At 50.7% G+C, this 17,148-nt stretch overlaps 1 protein-coding gene across 1 annotated transcript in view; it reads right to left on the minus strand.

Annotated features, from left to right (window-relative positions):
* Positions 1-8,664, minus strand: part of LOC137306816 (IQ motif and SEC7 domain-containing protein 1-like) — a 98,646-nt gene extending 89,982 nt beyond the window's left edge. Inside the window, exon 1 of the mRNA XM_067976211.1 lies at positions 8,554-8,664. Coding sequence (XP_067832312.1) covers positions 8,554-8,558 — 5 coding nt within the window. The 5' untranslated portion in view covers positions 8,559-8,664. The remainder of the gene's footprint in view (positions 1-8,553) is intronic.
* Positions 8,665-17,148: the final 8,484 nt, after the last annotated feature.

The raw sequence follows: 17,148 nt of genomic DNA on the forward strand, positions 1-17,148 counted from the left end.
AGAATATTTGACCGTGGTGGGAAAGGGTGGGGGAGTCGAGCACAGCCCATTCACCCGACATCCAGCAGGAATCACTGGGTAGAGATCAGGAGAGGGAACCGGGGTCAAAGCTCTCTCCACCGAAAGTGACCGGGAAATGATCTGGCTGTTAAAGAGTTAAATGTGTCATTCTAAACGGCGCGTGTCAAAGCCAGGAAGCTGTTCTTTGGACCTCCTCCAACTTCTAAGGAGCCCTTAGCTCTAATAACTCTGCAGCGTCAACATTTTAACGGAGTTCATTGACTGAATCTATTAGTTTAACATCAAAGAACTTTATAATCCTGTTGCCAGCTTGCCCTCCCCTCATCACCTCCCCCGCCACTCCATATCGCTCAGAGGCTTAAAAAGGGCTTTTCAGCATAACATAGACTGAGACACTCTGTGAATTCAAATCAGGGACCCCAGGCCCAAGTACTATAATCAGAGACCCCAACCCAGAGACATCAGTCTCTCACGGAGCCGAGTGAGTGGGGGGGAATATTCTGCAATATTTATCCAAGGTCTCTCACAGACTCCTGTGAGTGGGGAATATCCTGCTGTATTTATTCAGGGTCCCTCACAAAGCTTGGTGAGTGGGGGGAATATCCTGCAGTATTTATCCAGGGTCTCTCGCAGCCCCTTGTGAGTGGGGCGAATATCCTGCAGTACTTATTCAGGGGCTCTCACAGACCCTGGTGAGTGAGGGGAATATCTGCAGTATTTATTCAGGGTCTCTCACAGCCGCTAGTGAGTAGGGGGAATATCCTCGAGTATTTATTCAGGGTCTCTCACAGCCCCTAGTGAGTGGGGGAATAACCTGCTGTATTTATTCAGGGTCTCTCACAGACCCTGGTGAGTGAGGAATATGCTGCAGTTATTATTCAGGGTCTCTCACAGACCCTGGTGTGTGGGGGGAATAATATACCTTTGAGCCAATGTCCCAGACTCTTCCATCACCATCCCTGGGTATGCCTTGTCCCACTGGCAGGACAGATCCACCAGAGGTGGTACAGTGGTATACAGTCAGGAGGGAGTGGCCCTGGGAATCCTCAATAGTGACTCCGGACCCCATGAAATCAAATGGCATCAGGTCAAACGTGGGCAAAGGAACCTCCTGCTGATTACCACCTACCGCCCTCCCTCAGCTGATGAATCAGTCCTCCTCCATGTAGAGCACCACTTGGAGGAAGCACTGAGGGTACCAAGGGCACAAAATGTACCCTGGGTGAGGGACTTCAATGTCCATCACCAACAGTGGCTCGGTAGCACCACTAATGACCGAGCTGGCTGAGTCCTGAAGGACATAGCTGCCAGACTGGGCCTGCAGCAGGTGGTGAGCGAACCAACACGAGGGAAAAACCTACTTGACCTCGTCCTCACAAATCTACCTCTCGCAGATGCATCTGTCCTTGACAGTATTGGTAGGAGTGACCACCGCACAGTCCTAGTGGAGACGAAGTCCTGTCTTCACATTGAGGACACCATCCAATGTGTTGTGTGGCACTACCACCGTGCTAAATGGGATAGATTCAGAACAGATCTAGCAGCTCAAAACTGGGCAACCATGAGGCGCTGTGGGCCATCAGCAGCAGCAGAATTGTATTCCAGCACAATCTGTAACCTCATGGCCCGGCATATTCCTCACTCTACCATTACCAACAAGCCAGGGAATCAACCCTGGTTCAATGAGGAGTGTAGAAGAGCATGCCAGGAGCAGCACCAAGTGTATCTAAAAATGAGCTGCCAACCTAATGAAGCTACAACACAGGACTACATGCATGCTAAACAGCGGAAGCAACATGCTATAGACAGAGCTAAGCGATTCCACAATCAACGGATCAGATCAAAGCTCTGCAGTCCTGCCACATCCAGTCGTAGTGGTGGTGGACAATCAAACAACTAATGGGAGGAGGAGGCTCCATGAACATCCCTATCCTCAATGATGGCAGAGTCCAGCATGTGAGTGCAAAAGACAAGGCTGAGGCGTTTGCAACCATCTTCCGCCAGAAGTGCCGAGTGGATGATCCATCTCGGTCTCCTCCCGATATCCCCATTATCACAGAAGCCAGTCTTCAGCCAATTCGATTCACTCCATGTGATATCAAGAAACGGCCGAGTGCACTGGATACAGCAAAGGCTATGGGCCCCGACAACATCCCAGCTATGGTGCTACAGACTTGTGCTTCAGAGCTAGCCGCGCCTCTAGACAAGCTGTTCCAGTACAGCTACAACACTGGCATCTACCCGACAATGTGGAAAATTGGCCAGGTATGTCCTATCCACAAAAAGCAGGACAAATCCAATCGACCAATTACCGCCCCATCAGTCTACTCTCAATCATCAGCAAAGTGATGGAAGGTGTCGTCGACAGTGCTATCAAGCAGCACTTACTCACCAATAACCTGCTCACTGATGCTCAGTTTGGGTTCCGCCAGGACCACTCGGCTCGAGACTTCATTACAGCCTTGGTCCAAAAATGGACAAAAGAGCTGAATTCCAGAGGTGAGGTGAGTGTGACTGCTCTTGACATCAAGGCAGCATTTGACTGAGTGCGGTACCAAGGAGCCCTCATAAAATTGAAGTCAATGGGAATCAGGGGGCAAACTCTCCAGTGGTTGGAGTCATACCTAGCACAAAGGAAGATGGTAGTGGTTGTTGGAAGCCAATCATCTCAGCCTCAGGACATTGCTGCAGGAGTTCCTCAGGGCAGTGTCCTAGGCCCAACCATCTTCAGCTGCTTCATCAATGACCTTCCCTCCAGCATAAGGTCAGAAATAAGGATGTTCGCTGATGATTGCACAGTGTTCAGTTCCATTCACAACCCCTCAAATAATGAAGAAGTTCGTGCCCGCATGCAGCAAGACCTGGACAACATCCAGGCTTGGGCTGATAAGTGGCAAGTAACATTCACTCCAGACAAGTGCCAGACAATGACCATCTCCAACAAGAGAGAGTCTAACCACCTCCCCATGACATTTAACGGCATTACCATCGCCGAATCCCCCACCATCAACATCCTGGAGATCACCATTGACCAGAAACTTAACTGGACCAGCCAAATAAATACCATGGCTATAAGAGCATGTCAGAAGCTGGGTATTCTGCGGCGAGTGACTCACCTCCTGACTCCCCAAAGCTTTTCCACCGTCTACAAGGCACAAGTCAGGATTGTGATGGAATACTGTCCACTTGCCTGGATGAGTGCAGCTCCAACAACACTCAAGAAGCTCGACACCATCCAGCACAAAGCAGCCCACTTGAATGGCACTTCATTTACCTCCCTAAACAATCACCCCCTTCACCACCGGCGCACCGCGACTGCAGTGTGTACCATCTACAGCACTGCAGCAACTCGCCATGGCTTCTTTGACAGTACCTCCCAAACCCGCGACCTCTACCACTTATAAGGACAAGGGCAGCAGGCACATGGGAACACCACCAGCTGCACATTCCCCTCCAAGTCACACACCATCCCGACTTGGAAATATATCGTCGTTCCTTCATCGTTGGTGGGTTAAAATCCTGGAACTCCCTGCTTAACAGCACTGTGGGAGAATCTTCACCATGGACTGCAGCAGTTCAAGAAGGCGGCTCGCCACTCCCTTCCCAAGGGCAATTGGGGATGGGCAATAAATGCTGGCCTTGCCAGTGACGCCCACATCCCATGAACGAATAACAAAAAAAATTTATTCAGGGTGTCTCAAACTCTGCAAGTGGGGAATATCCTGCAGTATTTATTCAGGGTCTCTCACAGACCCTGGTGAGTTGGGAATATCCTGCAGTATTTATTCAGGGTCTCACACAAACCCTGGCAAGTGGGGAATATCCTGCAGTATTTAGTCAGGGTCTCTCACAGATCCTGGTGAGTGTGGGGAATATCCTGAAATATTTATTCAGTGTCTCTCACAGACTCCAGTGAGTGGGGAATATCCTGCAGTATTTATTCAGGGTCTCACACAAACCCTGGCAAGTGGGGAATATTGTGCAGTATTTAGTCAGCGGCTTACAGGCCCTGGTGAATGGGGAATATCCTGCAGTATTTATTCAGGGTCTCACAGACCCCGTTGAGTGGGGAATATCCTGCAGTATTTATCCAGGGTCTCTCACAGACCCTGGCAATTGGGGAATATCCTGCAGTATTTATTCAGGGTCTCACAGACCCCGGTGAGTGGGAATATCCTGCAGTATTTATTCAAGGTCTCTCAGATCCTGGTGAGTGAGGAATATCCTGCAGTATTTATTCAGAGTCTCTCACAAATCCTGGTGAGTGGGGGGAATATCCTGAAATATTTATTCAGTGTCTCTCACAGACTGCGATGAGTGGGGAATATCCTGCAATATTTATTCAGGGTCTCTCACAAACCCTGGCGAGTGGGGAATATCGTGCAGTATTTATTCAGAGTCTCTCACAGACATGGTGAATGGGGATTATCCTGCAGTATTTATTCAGGGTCTCACAGACCCTGGTGAGTGGGAATATCCTACAGTATTTATTCAAGGTCTCTCACAGACCCTGGCGAGTGGGGAATATCCTGCAGTATTTATTCAGGGTCTTACAGACCCTGGTGAGCGGGGAATATTCTGCAGTTTTCATTCAGGGTCTTACAGCCACTGGCAAATGGGGAATATCCTGCAGTATTTATTCAGGGCCTCTCACAGACCCGGGCGAGTGGGAATATCCTGCAGTATTTATTCAAGGTCTCTCACAGACCCTGGCGAGTGGGGAATATCCTGCAGTATTTATTCAGGGTCTTACAGACCCTGGTGACTGGGGAATATCCTGCAGTATTCATTCAGGGTCTTACAGACCCTGTTGAGTGGGGAATATCCTGCAGTATTTATTCAGGGTCTCACAGACCCTGCTGAGTGGGGAATATCCTGCAGCATTCATTCAGGGTCTTACAGACCCTGCTGAGTGGGGAATATCCTGCAGTATTTATTCAGGGTCTCACAGACCCTGTTGAGTGGGGAATATCCTGCAGTATTTATTCAGGGTCTCACAGACCCTGCTGAGTGGGGAATATCCTGCAGTCATGAGTTCAAATCCCAAGACCACAGCAGCTGGGGAATTTAAATTCAATTAATTAAATAAAATCTGAAATTAAAAAAACTAGTATCAGTAATAGTGGCCATGAAACTACCGGATTGTTGTAATAAACCCATCTGGTTCACAAATGCCCTTATAAGGAGGGAAACCTGCGTTCTAACCCGGTCTGGCCCATGTGTGACTCCAGACCCACAGCAATGTGGTTGATTCTTAACTGCCCTCTGAAATGGCCTAGCAAGCCACTCTGTTGTACAATCTCGCTAAAAAAGAGACATAATACGACTAAAACCTGACGGACCACTAGGCACCGGACACGACAACGGCAAACCAAGCCCAGTCGACCCTGCAAAGTCCTCCTCACTAACATCTGTGGACTTGTGCCAAAATTGGGAGAGCTGTCCCACAGACTAGTCAAGCAACAGCCTGACATAGCCATACTCACAGAATCATACCTTTCAGCCAACATCCCAGACTCTTCCATCACCATCCCTGGGTATGTCCTGTCCCACTGGCAGGACAGACCGACCAGAGGTGGCAGTAGAGTGATATACAGTCAGGAGGGAGTGGCCCTGGGAGTCCTCAACATCGACTCCGCACCCCATAAAATCTCATGGCATCAGGCCAAACGTGGGCAAAGGAACCTCCTGCTGATTACCACCTACCGCTCTCCCTCAGCTGATGAATCAGTCCTCCTCCATGTTGAGCACCACTTGGAGGAAGCACTGAGGGTAGCAAGGGCACCGAATGTACTCTGGATGGGGGACTTCAATCTCCATCACCAACAGTGGCTCGGTAGCACCACTAATGACCGAGCTGGCCGAGTCCTGAAGGACATAGCTGCCAGACTGGGCCTGCGGCAGGTGGTGAGCGAACCAACACGAGGGAAAAACCTACTTGACCTCGTCCTCACAAATCTACCTGTCTCAGATGCATGTGTCCATGCCAGTATTGGTAGGAGTGACCACCGCACAGTCCTCGTGGAGATGAGGTCCCGTCCTCGCACTGAAGACACCATCCAACGTGTTGAGTATCACCGTGCTAAATGGGATAGATTCAGAACAGATCTAGCAGCTCAAAACTGGGCATCCACGAGGCGCTGTGGGCCATCAGCAGCAGAATTGTATTCCAGCACAATCTGTAACCTCATGGCCTGGCATATTCCTCACTCTACCATTACCAACAAGCCAGGGGATCAACCCTGGTTCAATGAGGAGTGTAGAAGAGCATGCCAGGAGCAGCACACTAAAAATGAGATGCCAACCTGGTGAAGCTACAACTCAGGACTACACGCATGCTAAGCAGCAGAAGCAACATGCTATAGACAAAGCTAAGCGATTCCGCAACCAACGGATCAGATCAAAGCTCTGCAGTCCTGCCATATCCAGTCGTGAATGGTGGTGGACAATTAAGCAACTAACGGGAGGAGGAGGCTCTGCAAACATCCCCATCCTCAATGATGGCAGAGTCCAGCATATGAGTGCAAAAGACAAGGCTGAAGCGTTTGCAACCATCTTCAGCCAGAAGTGCCGAATGGACGATCCATCTCGGCCTCCTCCCGATATCCCCACCATCACAGAAGCCAGTCTTCAGCCAACTCGATTCACTCCACGTGATATCAAGAAACGGCTGAGTGCACGAGATACAGCAAAGGCTATGGGCCCCGACAACATCCCGGCTGTAGTGCTGAAGACTTGTGCTCCAGAACTAGCCGCGCCTCTAGCCAAACTGTTCTAGTACAGCCACAACACTGGCATCAACCCGACAATGTGGAAAATTGGCCAGGTATGTCCTGTCCACAAAAAGCAGGACAAATCCAATCTGGCCAATTACTGCCCCATCAGTCTACTCTCAATCATCAGCAAAGTGATGGAAGGTGTTGTCGACAGTACTATCAAGCGGCATCTTACTCACCAATAACCTGCTCACTGATGCTCAGTTTGGGTTCCGCCAGGACCACTCTGCCCCAGACCTTATTACAGCCTGGTCCAAAAATGGACAAAAGAGCTGAATTCCAGAGGTGAGGTGAGTGTGACTGCTCTTGACATAGGCAGCATTTGACCAAGTGTGGCACCAAGGAGCCCGAGTAAAATTGAAGTCAATGGGTATCAGGGGGAAAACTCCCCAGTGGCTAGAGTCATACCTAGCACAAAGGAAGATGGTAGTGGTTGTTGGAGGCCAATCATCTCAAACTCAGGACATTGCTGCAGGAGTTCCTCAGGACAGTGTCCTAGGCCCAACCATCTTCAGCTGCTTTATCAATGACCTACCCTCCATCATAAGGTCAGAAAGAGGGATGTTCGCTGATGATTGCACAGTGGTCAGTTCCATTTGCAACCCCTCCGATAATGAAGAAGTCCGTGCCTGCATGCAGCAAGACCTGGACAACACCCAGGCTTGGGCTGATAAGTGGCAAGTAACATTCACGCCAGACAAGTGCCAGGCAATGACAATCTCCAACAAGAGAGAGTCTAACCACCTCCCTTTGACATTCAACGGCTTTACCATCGCCGAATCCCCCACCATCAACATCCTCGGGGGTCACCAATGACCAGAAACTTAACTGGACCAGCCATATAAATATTGTGGCTACAAGAGCAGGTCAGAGGCTGGGTATTCTGCGACAAGTGACTCACCTCCTGACTCCCCAAAGCCTTTCCACCATCTACAAGGCACAAGTCAGGATTGTGATGGAATACTTTCCACTTGCCTGGATGAGTGCAGCTCCAACAACACTCAAGAAGCTCGACACCATCCAGGACAAAGCAGCCCGCTTGATTGGCACCCCATCCACCATCCTAAACATTCACTCCCTTCACCACCGGCGCACCGTGGCTGCAGTGTGTACCATCCACAGGATGCACTGCAGCAACTCGCCAAGGCTTCTTCAACAGCACCTCCCAAACCTGCGACCTTTACCACCTAGAAGGACAAGGGCAGCAGGCACATGAGAACAACACCACCTCCAAGTTCCCCTCCAAGTCACACACCAACCCGACTTGGAAATATATCGCCGTTCCTTCATCGTCGCTGGGTCAAAATCCTGGAACGCCCTATCTAACAGCACTGTGGGAGAACCTTCACCACATGGACGGCAGCGGTTCAAGAAGGCGGCTCACCACCACCTTCTCAAGGGCAATTCGGGATGGGCAATGAATGCTGACCTCACCAGGGACGCCCACATCCCATGAACGAATAAAAAAAAATCCTGCAGTATTTATTCAGGTCTCTGATACACCCCGGCGAGTGGGGAATATCCTGCAGTATTTATTCAGGGTCTCTCACAAATATCAGAGAGTGGGGTCTATCCAGCAGTATTTATTTAGGGTCTCTCACAGATCCTGGTGAGTGGGGGATATCTTGCAGTATTTATTTAGGGTCTCTCACAGACCCTGGTGAGTGGGGAATATCCTGCAGTATTTATTCAGGGTCTCTCACAGACCCTGGCAAGTGGGAATATCCTGCAGTTTTTTTCCAGACCATTTTCTTACCTCATTATGTCTTGATGTCTGCCAATTTTCAGATATTCCCAAACGTTCCTGGATCAATCGCCGACTAGAGATCACCGAGCTGTCCCTAACACCTGTCTCTGATTTACCGATGGAATAGAATTCGAGCACCCGCTAATCTGTAGCAATTTAGCAATCTCAACTAACAGGAACTACTTATTGTTAATGTTTCCCGGCCTGCTCCTGGGTGAGGAATTTCCTGTCCTTAACGTCCTCGGCCCGACCCAGCAGCTTCGAGAGGTCACTGACGGTCCATTGAAAGCATGGACATGTAGCAGGGCTGGAACTTTGCTAGCTGGCTCATCCCTAAGATGGATAGGCTGGCATTTGAACAATGCAAGGAGTAACAGTCAGCTGAGGAGTAACAAAAGAAACTGGATCAGAGCAATTGAGCCATAGGCTGAACTTCCACCTCTCACCTTCTGACTATCTCTCTATCCCTTCGTCTCTTATCCTTTCCCGCCTCTTCTGTCTCCACCTCTCCCTTTTGCCTCTCTCATTCTTTCAGTGTTTCTCTCCTCTGCCAATATCCCTACTCTTCCCTATTTCTCAGCATCTCTCTCCCCTGACCCGTACTCAAGGTCCTGTCAGAAATGCAGTACTTCCACATTCATCGGCAATGGCTGCCCGGGATGTGAAGCAAGTGACAATGGACAGGGGCCCCGACCCCATCTCCTCTCCATCACTAAGACTGCCTACTTCCACCTCTGTAACATTGGCCACCTCCGCCCCTGCCTCAGCCTATCTACTGCTGAAAACCTCATCTATGTTATGTTACCTCCAGACTTGACTATTCCAATGCTCTCCCAGCTGGTCTCCCACCTTCCATCCTCCGTAAACTTGAGCTCATCCAAAACTCTGCTGTCTGTATCCTAACTCGCACCAAGTCCCGTTCACCCATCACCCCTGTGCTCGCTGACCTATACTGGCTCCTGGTCCACCAATGGCTTTATTTTAAAATTCTCATCCACGTGTTCAGATCCCTCCATGGCCTTGCCCCCTCTCCCTAGCTCTGTAACCTCCTCCAGTCCTACAACCCTCTGAGAGCTCTGCGCTCCTCCGATTCTGGCCTCTTGCGCATCCCCGATTTACATTGCCCCGCCATCGTTGGCCGTGCCTTCAGCCGTCTAGGCCCTAAGCACTGGAATTCCCTCCTTAAACCTCTCTGCCTCTTTCTTCTCCTTTAAGATGCTGCTCAAAACCCATCTCTTTGACCAAGCTTTTGGTCATCTATCCTAATGTCTCCTTCTTTGGCTTAGTGTCAATTTTTGTCTGATTATGCTCCTGTGAAGCACCTTGGGACGTTTTCCTATGTTAAAGAAGCTATATAAATGCAAGTTGTTGTTGAAATAATATTTCCTCTTCTTCCCCACCCACTGAAACACACATCTTCCCCACCCACTGAAACACACAGACATATGCCAGTTTTAGTCAATAAGGACAGCATTCCTGTTAGAATAGATTAAGTCTGTAAGAAATCTGGGATTAGCAGGGATAAATCAGGAGCTGGTCCATATGCCGATAATTAAATTGTATTTTGGCAGAACAGCAATTGTCGGCAGAAATGATTAAGTAAAACCTGCCCCAGTATGGGACCCTGTCGCCCAGGACGCAGCCTTCATTCTACCTCCTCTCCACCTCCCCCACTCCTAAATATTCCTTGTTAGTCGACATGCCTCTGTGAACACCTAGGGTATGATTCTACAGGCACCGGCCACCCTCCGGGCCAACGAGACCATACAGCAGGTGCTGCTAGGCCAGTTACCCATAGGGGGCACCACAGCCCAACTGGATTACAAAATGGCCTGGTTTTCCAGTGTGGTGCAGTATAGACCCATTAGGAACAGGGAACTCCTGCCATTTGGTCCAGTTCGGGGCCGAGTCAGCTAATTTCAGCTGGGTCCATGGTTTAAACAGACCGTACAATACAGGGTTACTCAGGCTGTACAACACAGGGTTACTCAGACCGTGCAATACAGGATTACTCAGACCGTACAAATCAGGGTTACTCGGACCGTACAATACAGGGTTACACAGACTGTACAGTATAAGGTTACTCAGACCGTACAATATAGGGTTACTCAGACTGTACAATACAGGGTTACTCAGACTGCACAATACAGGGTACTCCGACCGTACAATACAAGGTTACTCAGACTGTACAAGACAGGGTTACTCAGGATGAACAATACAGGGTTACTTGGACCGTACAATACAGGGTTACACAGACTGTAGAGTATAAGGTTACTCAGACCGTACAATACAGGGTTACTCAGATCGTACAACACAGGGTTACTCAGACCGTACAACACAGGGTTACTCAGACTGTACAATACAAGGTTACTCAGACCTACTCAGACCGTACAATACAAGGTTACTCAGACTGTACAATACAGGATTACTCAGACTGTACAATACAGGATTACTCAGACCATACAATACAGGATTACTCAGATCGTACAATACAAGGTTACTCAGACTGTACAATACAGGGTTACTCAGACTGTACAATACAGGATTACTCAGACTGTACAATACAGGATTACTCAGACTGTACAATACAGGATTACTCAGACTGTACAATACAAGGTTACTCAGACTGTACAATACAGGGTTACTCAGACTGTACAATACAGGATTACTCAGACTGTACAATACAGGGTTACTCAGACTGTACAATACAGGGTTACTCAGACTGTACAATACAGGATTACTCAGACTGTACAATACAGGGTTACTCAGACTGTACAATACAGGATTACTCAGACTGTACAATACAGGATTACTCAGACTGTACAATACAAGGTTACTCGGACCATACAATACAGGGTTACTCAGACCGTAGATAAGGTGGTAAAGAAGGCATATGGGATACTTGCCTTTATTAGCCGAGGCATAGAATATAAGAGCAAGGAGGTTATGATGGAGCTGTATAAAACACTGGTTAGGCCACAGCTGGAGTACTGTGTGCAGTTCTGGTCGCCACACTACAGGAAGGATGTGATCGCTTTGGAGAGGGTGCAGAGGAGATTCACCAGGATGTTACCAGGGCTGGAGCGCTTCAGCTATGAAGAGAGACTGGGAAGATTGGGTTTGTTTTCCTTGGAGCAGAGAAGGCTGAGGGGGGACATGATTGAGGTGTACAAAATTATGAGGGGCACAGATAGGATGGATACTAAGGAGCTTTTTCCCTTCGTTGAGGGTTCTATAACAAGGGGACATAGATTCAAGGTAAAAGGCGGGAGGTTTAGAGGGGATTTGAGAAAGAACTTTTTCACCCAGAGGGTGGTTGGAGTCTGGAACTCACTGCCTGAAAGGGTTGTGGAGGCAGGAACCCTCACAACATTCAAGAAGCATTTGGATGAGCACTTGAAATGCCATAGCATACAAGGCTACGGACCAAATGCTGGAATATGGGATTAGAGTAGACAGGGCTTGATGGCCGGCGTGGACACGATGGGCCGAAGGGCCTCTATCTGTGCTGTATAACTCTATGTCTCTAACTCTAAGGTTACTCAGACCGTACAATAAGGGTTACTCAGACTGTACAGTACAGGGTTGCTCAGACCGTACAATATAGGGTTACTCAGACTGTGCTGTACGGTGTTACTCAGACCATACAATACAGGGTTACTCAGGCCGTACAATACAGGGTCATTCAGACCGTACAGTACAGGGTTACCCAGACCGTAAAATACAGGGTTACTCAGATCATACAATACAGGGTTACTCAGACCATAAAATACAGGATTACGCAGACTGTACAATACAGGGTTACCCAGACTGAACATTATAAGCTTACTCAGACTGTACAGCACGGGGTTGCACAGACCATACAATACAGGATTACTCAGACCGTACAATACAGGGTTACCCAGACCATACAAAACAGGGTTACTCAGACTGTACATTTTGAGTTTACTCAGATTATCGGTACAGTAGAGGATTAATCAGATTACTGGGTTACCTAGACTGTATTGTACAGATTTACTCAGACCATTTAATACAGTGCTGGTCTCTCACCGTACAGCGGTGCTACTGAGATTGCACATAACAGGCTTACTCTGTCAGTACTGTACTGAAGAGGGTTACTTAGACAGTACATTACAGGGTTACACAGACCATATAGTACAGGGTTACACAGACCGCACTATATAGGGTTACTCAGACTGTACAGTACAGGGCTACTCAGACTGTACTGTACAGGACTACTCAGATAGTACTAACCAGGGTTACTCACACTGTACTGTACAATACAGGGTTACTCAAACAATACTATGCAGGGTTACTCAGAGTACTGTACAGTATTGGGTTACACAGTATTGTACTGTATAGGGTTATGTCAGACACTGCAGCTAACTGTTCCTCTTCAATGCAGGAAGTAACTGCTGTACATTATCGCCATCTAGTGCTGAATCACATTATACTCAGTATACTCACACTTCAAGTTCACAACTCATCCACAGAGGGCATGGTTGGAGATGCCACTGTAGCAGTCGTTTAGAACAGCTCACAGTGATGGTGGTCGGTGGGTGGGGCAATAGGTCCACTTGGTCCCTTTCTGTGTGTTCGGGATCCCCTGCGACAATAACGTAACGAATGCTAGCTGCTGCATAGCAAACAATACATACACAAATCTTCGAAGATGGCAGGACAAGTTGAAACGGCTGTTAAAAAAGCATATGGGATCCTTGGCTTTATAAATAGAGGCATAGAATAGAAAAGCAAGGAAGTTATGCTAAACCTCTATAAATTACTGGTTAGGCCTCAGCTGGAGTATTGTGTCCAATTCTGGGCACCACAGTTTAGGAAGGTTGCAAGGCCTTAGGGAGGGTGCAGAGGAGATTTACTAGAATGGTAGCAGGGTGACGGACTTGTTATGTGGAGAGATTAGAGAAGCTGGGATTGTTCTCCTTAGAGCAGAGGTGGTTAAGGGGAGATTTAATAGAGGTGTTCTAAATTTTTTTTACATAGAGAGTTGTTATGATCGGAAAGGAATGCCTGAAAGGGTGATGAAAGCAGATTCAATAGAAACTTTCAAAAGGGATTTGCCTATTATTTGAAAAGGAAATAAATTGCAGGGCTTTTGGGACAGAGCAGTGGAATGGGAATAATTGGATAGCCTGACACAGGCACGATGGGCCGAATGGTCTCCTTCTGTACTGCAAGATTCTATATGCGGCAGGTAGCAATTACTTGTTACGAAGCAGCTAGGACCTGCAAGCAAACTCCTCTGCGAGCTTATGGATCTGACCAAACGATAACCTTTCTCATGCAAATCCCGACTACTACATAACGAACAAATACAGCATGCGAGCAGGTCCTAATTGCTGTAAACAAAGAATATATAACGTGTACGGCTGCTAACTACTATATAACAAACAATTCATGATGCCTTCGGGTCCTGTCTGCTGTATAACAATCCTATATGTTCAATTATAAATGTTACCCTGCTGATCAAATCTGCCACAATTTCATCAGTTCATAGAATTCTTTGTTGGCACCTTGAATTACGGCAGACTACAAGCTTTGCACCAGCTAATTCCCTCTCCCACAGTGTCAGAAATTAAAATATTTCACTGTATCAGCAGTGTAGGTCACACTGTTCCAGAGGTCTTACTAGATCATTGTTTTTCAGTATCGGGGGTCTCACGGAAACAGCATTTCACTGTCTCAGGAGTCGCACTGTGCCGGGAGCCGCATTCTGTCGGGAGCCGCACTCTGTCGGGAGCCGCACTCTGCCGGGAGCCGCACTCTGTCGACTGTGGCGGGAGTCGCACTGTGTCGGGAGTCGCACTGTGTCGGGAGTCGCACTCTGCCGGGAGCCGCACTCTGTCGACTGTGTCGGGAGTCGCACTGCGTCGACGGTGTAGGGAGTCGCACTGTGTCGGGAGTCGCACTGTGCTGGGAGTCGCACTGTGTCGACTGTGTCGGGAATCGCACTGTGCTGGGAGTCGCAGTCTGTCGGGAGTCGCACTGTGTGGACTGTGTCGGGAGTCGCACTGTGTCGGGAGTCGCACTGCGTCGACTGTGTCGGGAGTCGCACTGCGTCGGGAGTCGCACTGCGTCGACTGTGTCGGGAGTCGCACTGCGTCGGGAGTCGCACTGCGTCGACTGTGTCGGGAGTCGCACTGCGTCGACTGTGTCGGGAGTCGCACTGTGTCGGGAGTCGCACTGTGTCGGAGGTTGCACTCTGTCGACGGTGTCGGGAGTCGCACTGTGTCGGGAGTCGCACTGTGTCGGGAGTCGCACTCTGTCGACTGTGACGGGAGTCGCACTGTCAGGAGTGGCACTGTGTCGGGAGTTGCACTCTGTCGACTGTGTCGGGAGTCGCACTGTCGGGAGTCGCACTGTGTCGGGAGTCGCACTGTGTCGGGAGTCGCACTGTGTCGGGAGTCGCACTCTGTCGACTGTGTCGGCAGTCGCACTCTGTCGACTGTGTCGGGAGTCGCACTCTGTCGACTGTGTCGGGAGTCGCACTGTCGGGAATCGCACTGTGTCGGGAGTCGCACTCTGTCGACTGTGTCGGGAGTCGCACTGCGTCGACTGTGTCGGGAGTCGCACTGTGTCGGGAGTCGCACTGTGTCGGAGGTTGCACTCTGTCGACGGTGTCGGGAGTCGCACTGTGTCGGGAGTCGCACTGTGTCGGGAGTCGCACTCTGTCGACTGTGACGGGAGTCGCACTGTCAGGAGTGGCACTGTGTCGGGAGTTGCACTCTGTCGACTGTGTCGGGAGTCGCACTGTGTCGGGAGTCGCACTGTGTCGGAAGTCGCACTCTGTCGACTGTGTCGGGAGTCGCACTCTGTCGACTGTGTCGGGAGTCGCACTCTGTCGACTGTGTCGGGAGTCGCACTCTGTCGACTGTGTCGGGAGTCGCACTGTCGGGAGTCGCACTGTGTCGGGAGTTGCACTCTGTCGACTGTGTCGGGAGTCGCACTGCGTCGACTGTGTCAGGAGTTGCACTGTGTCGGGAGTCGCACTGTGTCGACTGTGACGGGAGTCGCACTGTGTCGGGAGTCGCACTGTCGGGAGTCGCACTGTGTCGGGAGTCGCACTGTGTCGACTGTGACGGGAGTCGCACTGTGTCGACTGTGACGGGAGTCGCACTGTGTCGGGAGTCGCACTGTGTCGACTGTGACGGGAGTCGCACTGTGTCGACTGTGATGGGAGTCGCACTGTGTCGGGAGTCGCACTGTCAGGAGTCGCACTGTGTCGGGAGTCGCACTGTGTCGACTGTGACGGGAGTCGCACTGTCGGGAGTCGCACTGTGTCGGGAGTCGCACTGTGTCGGGAGTCGCACTGCGACGACTGTGACGGGAGTCGCACTGCGTCGACTGTGACGGGAGTCGCACTGCGTCGACTGTGACGGGAGTCGCACTGTGTCGGGAGTCGCACTGTCAGGAGTCGCACTGTGACGGGAGTCGCACTGTGTCGACTGTGATGGGAGTCGCACTGTGTCGGGAGTCGCACTGTCAGGAGTCGCACTGTGTCGGGAGTCGCACTGTGTCGACTGTGACGGGAGTCGCACTGTGTCGGGAGTCGCACTGTCGGGAGTCGCACTGTGTCGGGAGTCGCACTGTGTCGGGAGTCGCACTGCGACGACTGTGACGGGAGTCGCACTCTGTCGACTGTGTCGGGAGTCGCACTCTGTCGGGAGTTGCACTCTGTCGACTGTGTCGGGAGTCGCACTGTCGGGAGTCGCACTGTCGGGAGTCGCACTGTGTCGGGAGTCGCACTGTGTCGGGAGTCGCACTGTCGGGAGTCGCACTGTGTCGGGAGTCGCACTGTGTCGGGAGTCGCACTGTCGGGAGTCGCACTGCGACGACTGTGTCGGGAGTCGCACTCTGTCGACTGTGTCGGGAGTCGCACTGTGTCGGGAGTCGCACTGCGTCGGGAGTCGCACTGCGTCGGGAGTCGCACTGCGTCGACTATGTCGGGAGTCGCACTGCGTCGAATGTGTCGGGAGTCGCACTGCGTCGACTGTGTCGGGAGTCGCACTGCGTCGAGAGTCGTACTCTATCGACTGTGTCGGGAGTCGCACTGCGTCGGGAGTCGCACTCTGTCGACTGTGTCGGGAGTCGCACTCTGTCGACTGTGTCGGGAGTCGCACTCTGTCGACTGTGTCGGGAGTCGCACTGTGTCGAGAGTCGCACTCTGTCGACTGTGTCGGGAGTCGCACTGCGTCGACTGTGTCGGGAGTCGCACTGCGTCGACTGTGTCGGGAGTCGCACTGTGTCGAGAGTCGCACTCTGTCGACTGTGTCGGGAGTCGCATTGCGTCGGGAGTCGCACTGCGTCGACTGTGTCGGGAGTCGCACTGCGTCGGGAGTCGCACTGCGTCGACTGTGTCGGGAGTCGCACTGCGTCGGGAGTCGCACTCTGTCGACTGTGTCGGGAGTCGCACTGCGTCGACTGTGTCGGGTGTCGCACTGTGTCGGGAGTCGCACTCTGTCGACTGTGTCGGGAGTTGCACTGCGACGACTGTGTCGGGAGTCGCACTGTGTCGGGAGTCGCACTGTGTCAGGAGTCGCACTCTGTCGACTGTGTCGGGAGTCGCACTGCATTGACTGTGTCAGG

Source organism: Heptranchias perlo, chromosome 45 (genome assembly GCF_035084215.1).
Source record: "Heptranchias perlo isolate sHepPer1 chromosome 45, sHepPer1.hap1, whole genome shotgun sequence".
In the NCBI taxonomy this organism is placed as follows: Eukaryota; Metazoa; Chordata; class Chondrichthyes; order Hexanchiformes; family Hexanchidae; genus Heptranchias; species Heptranchias perlo.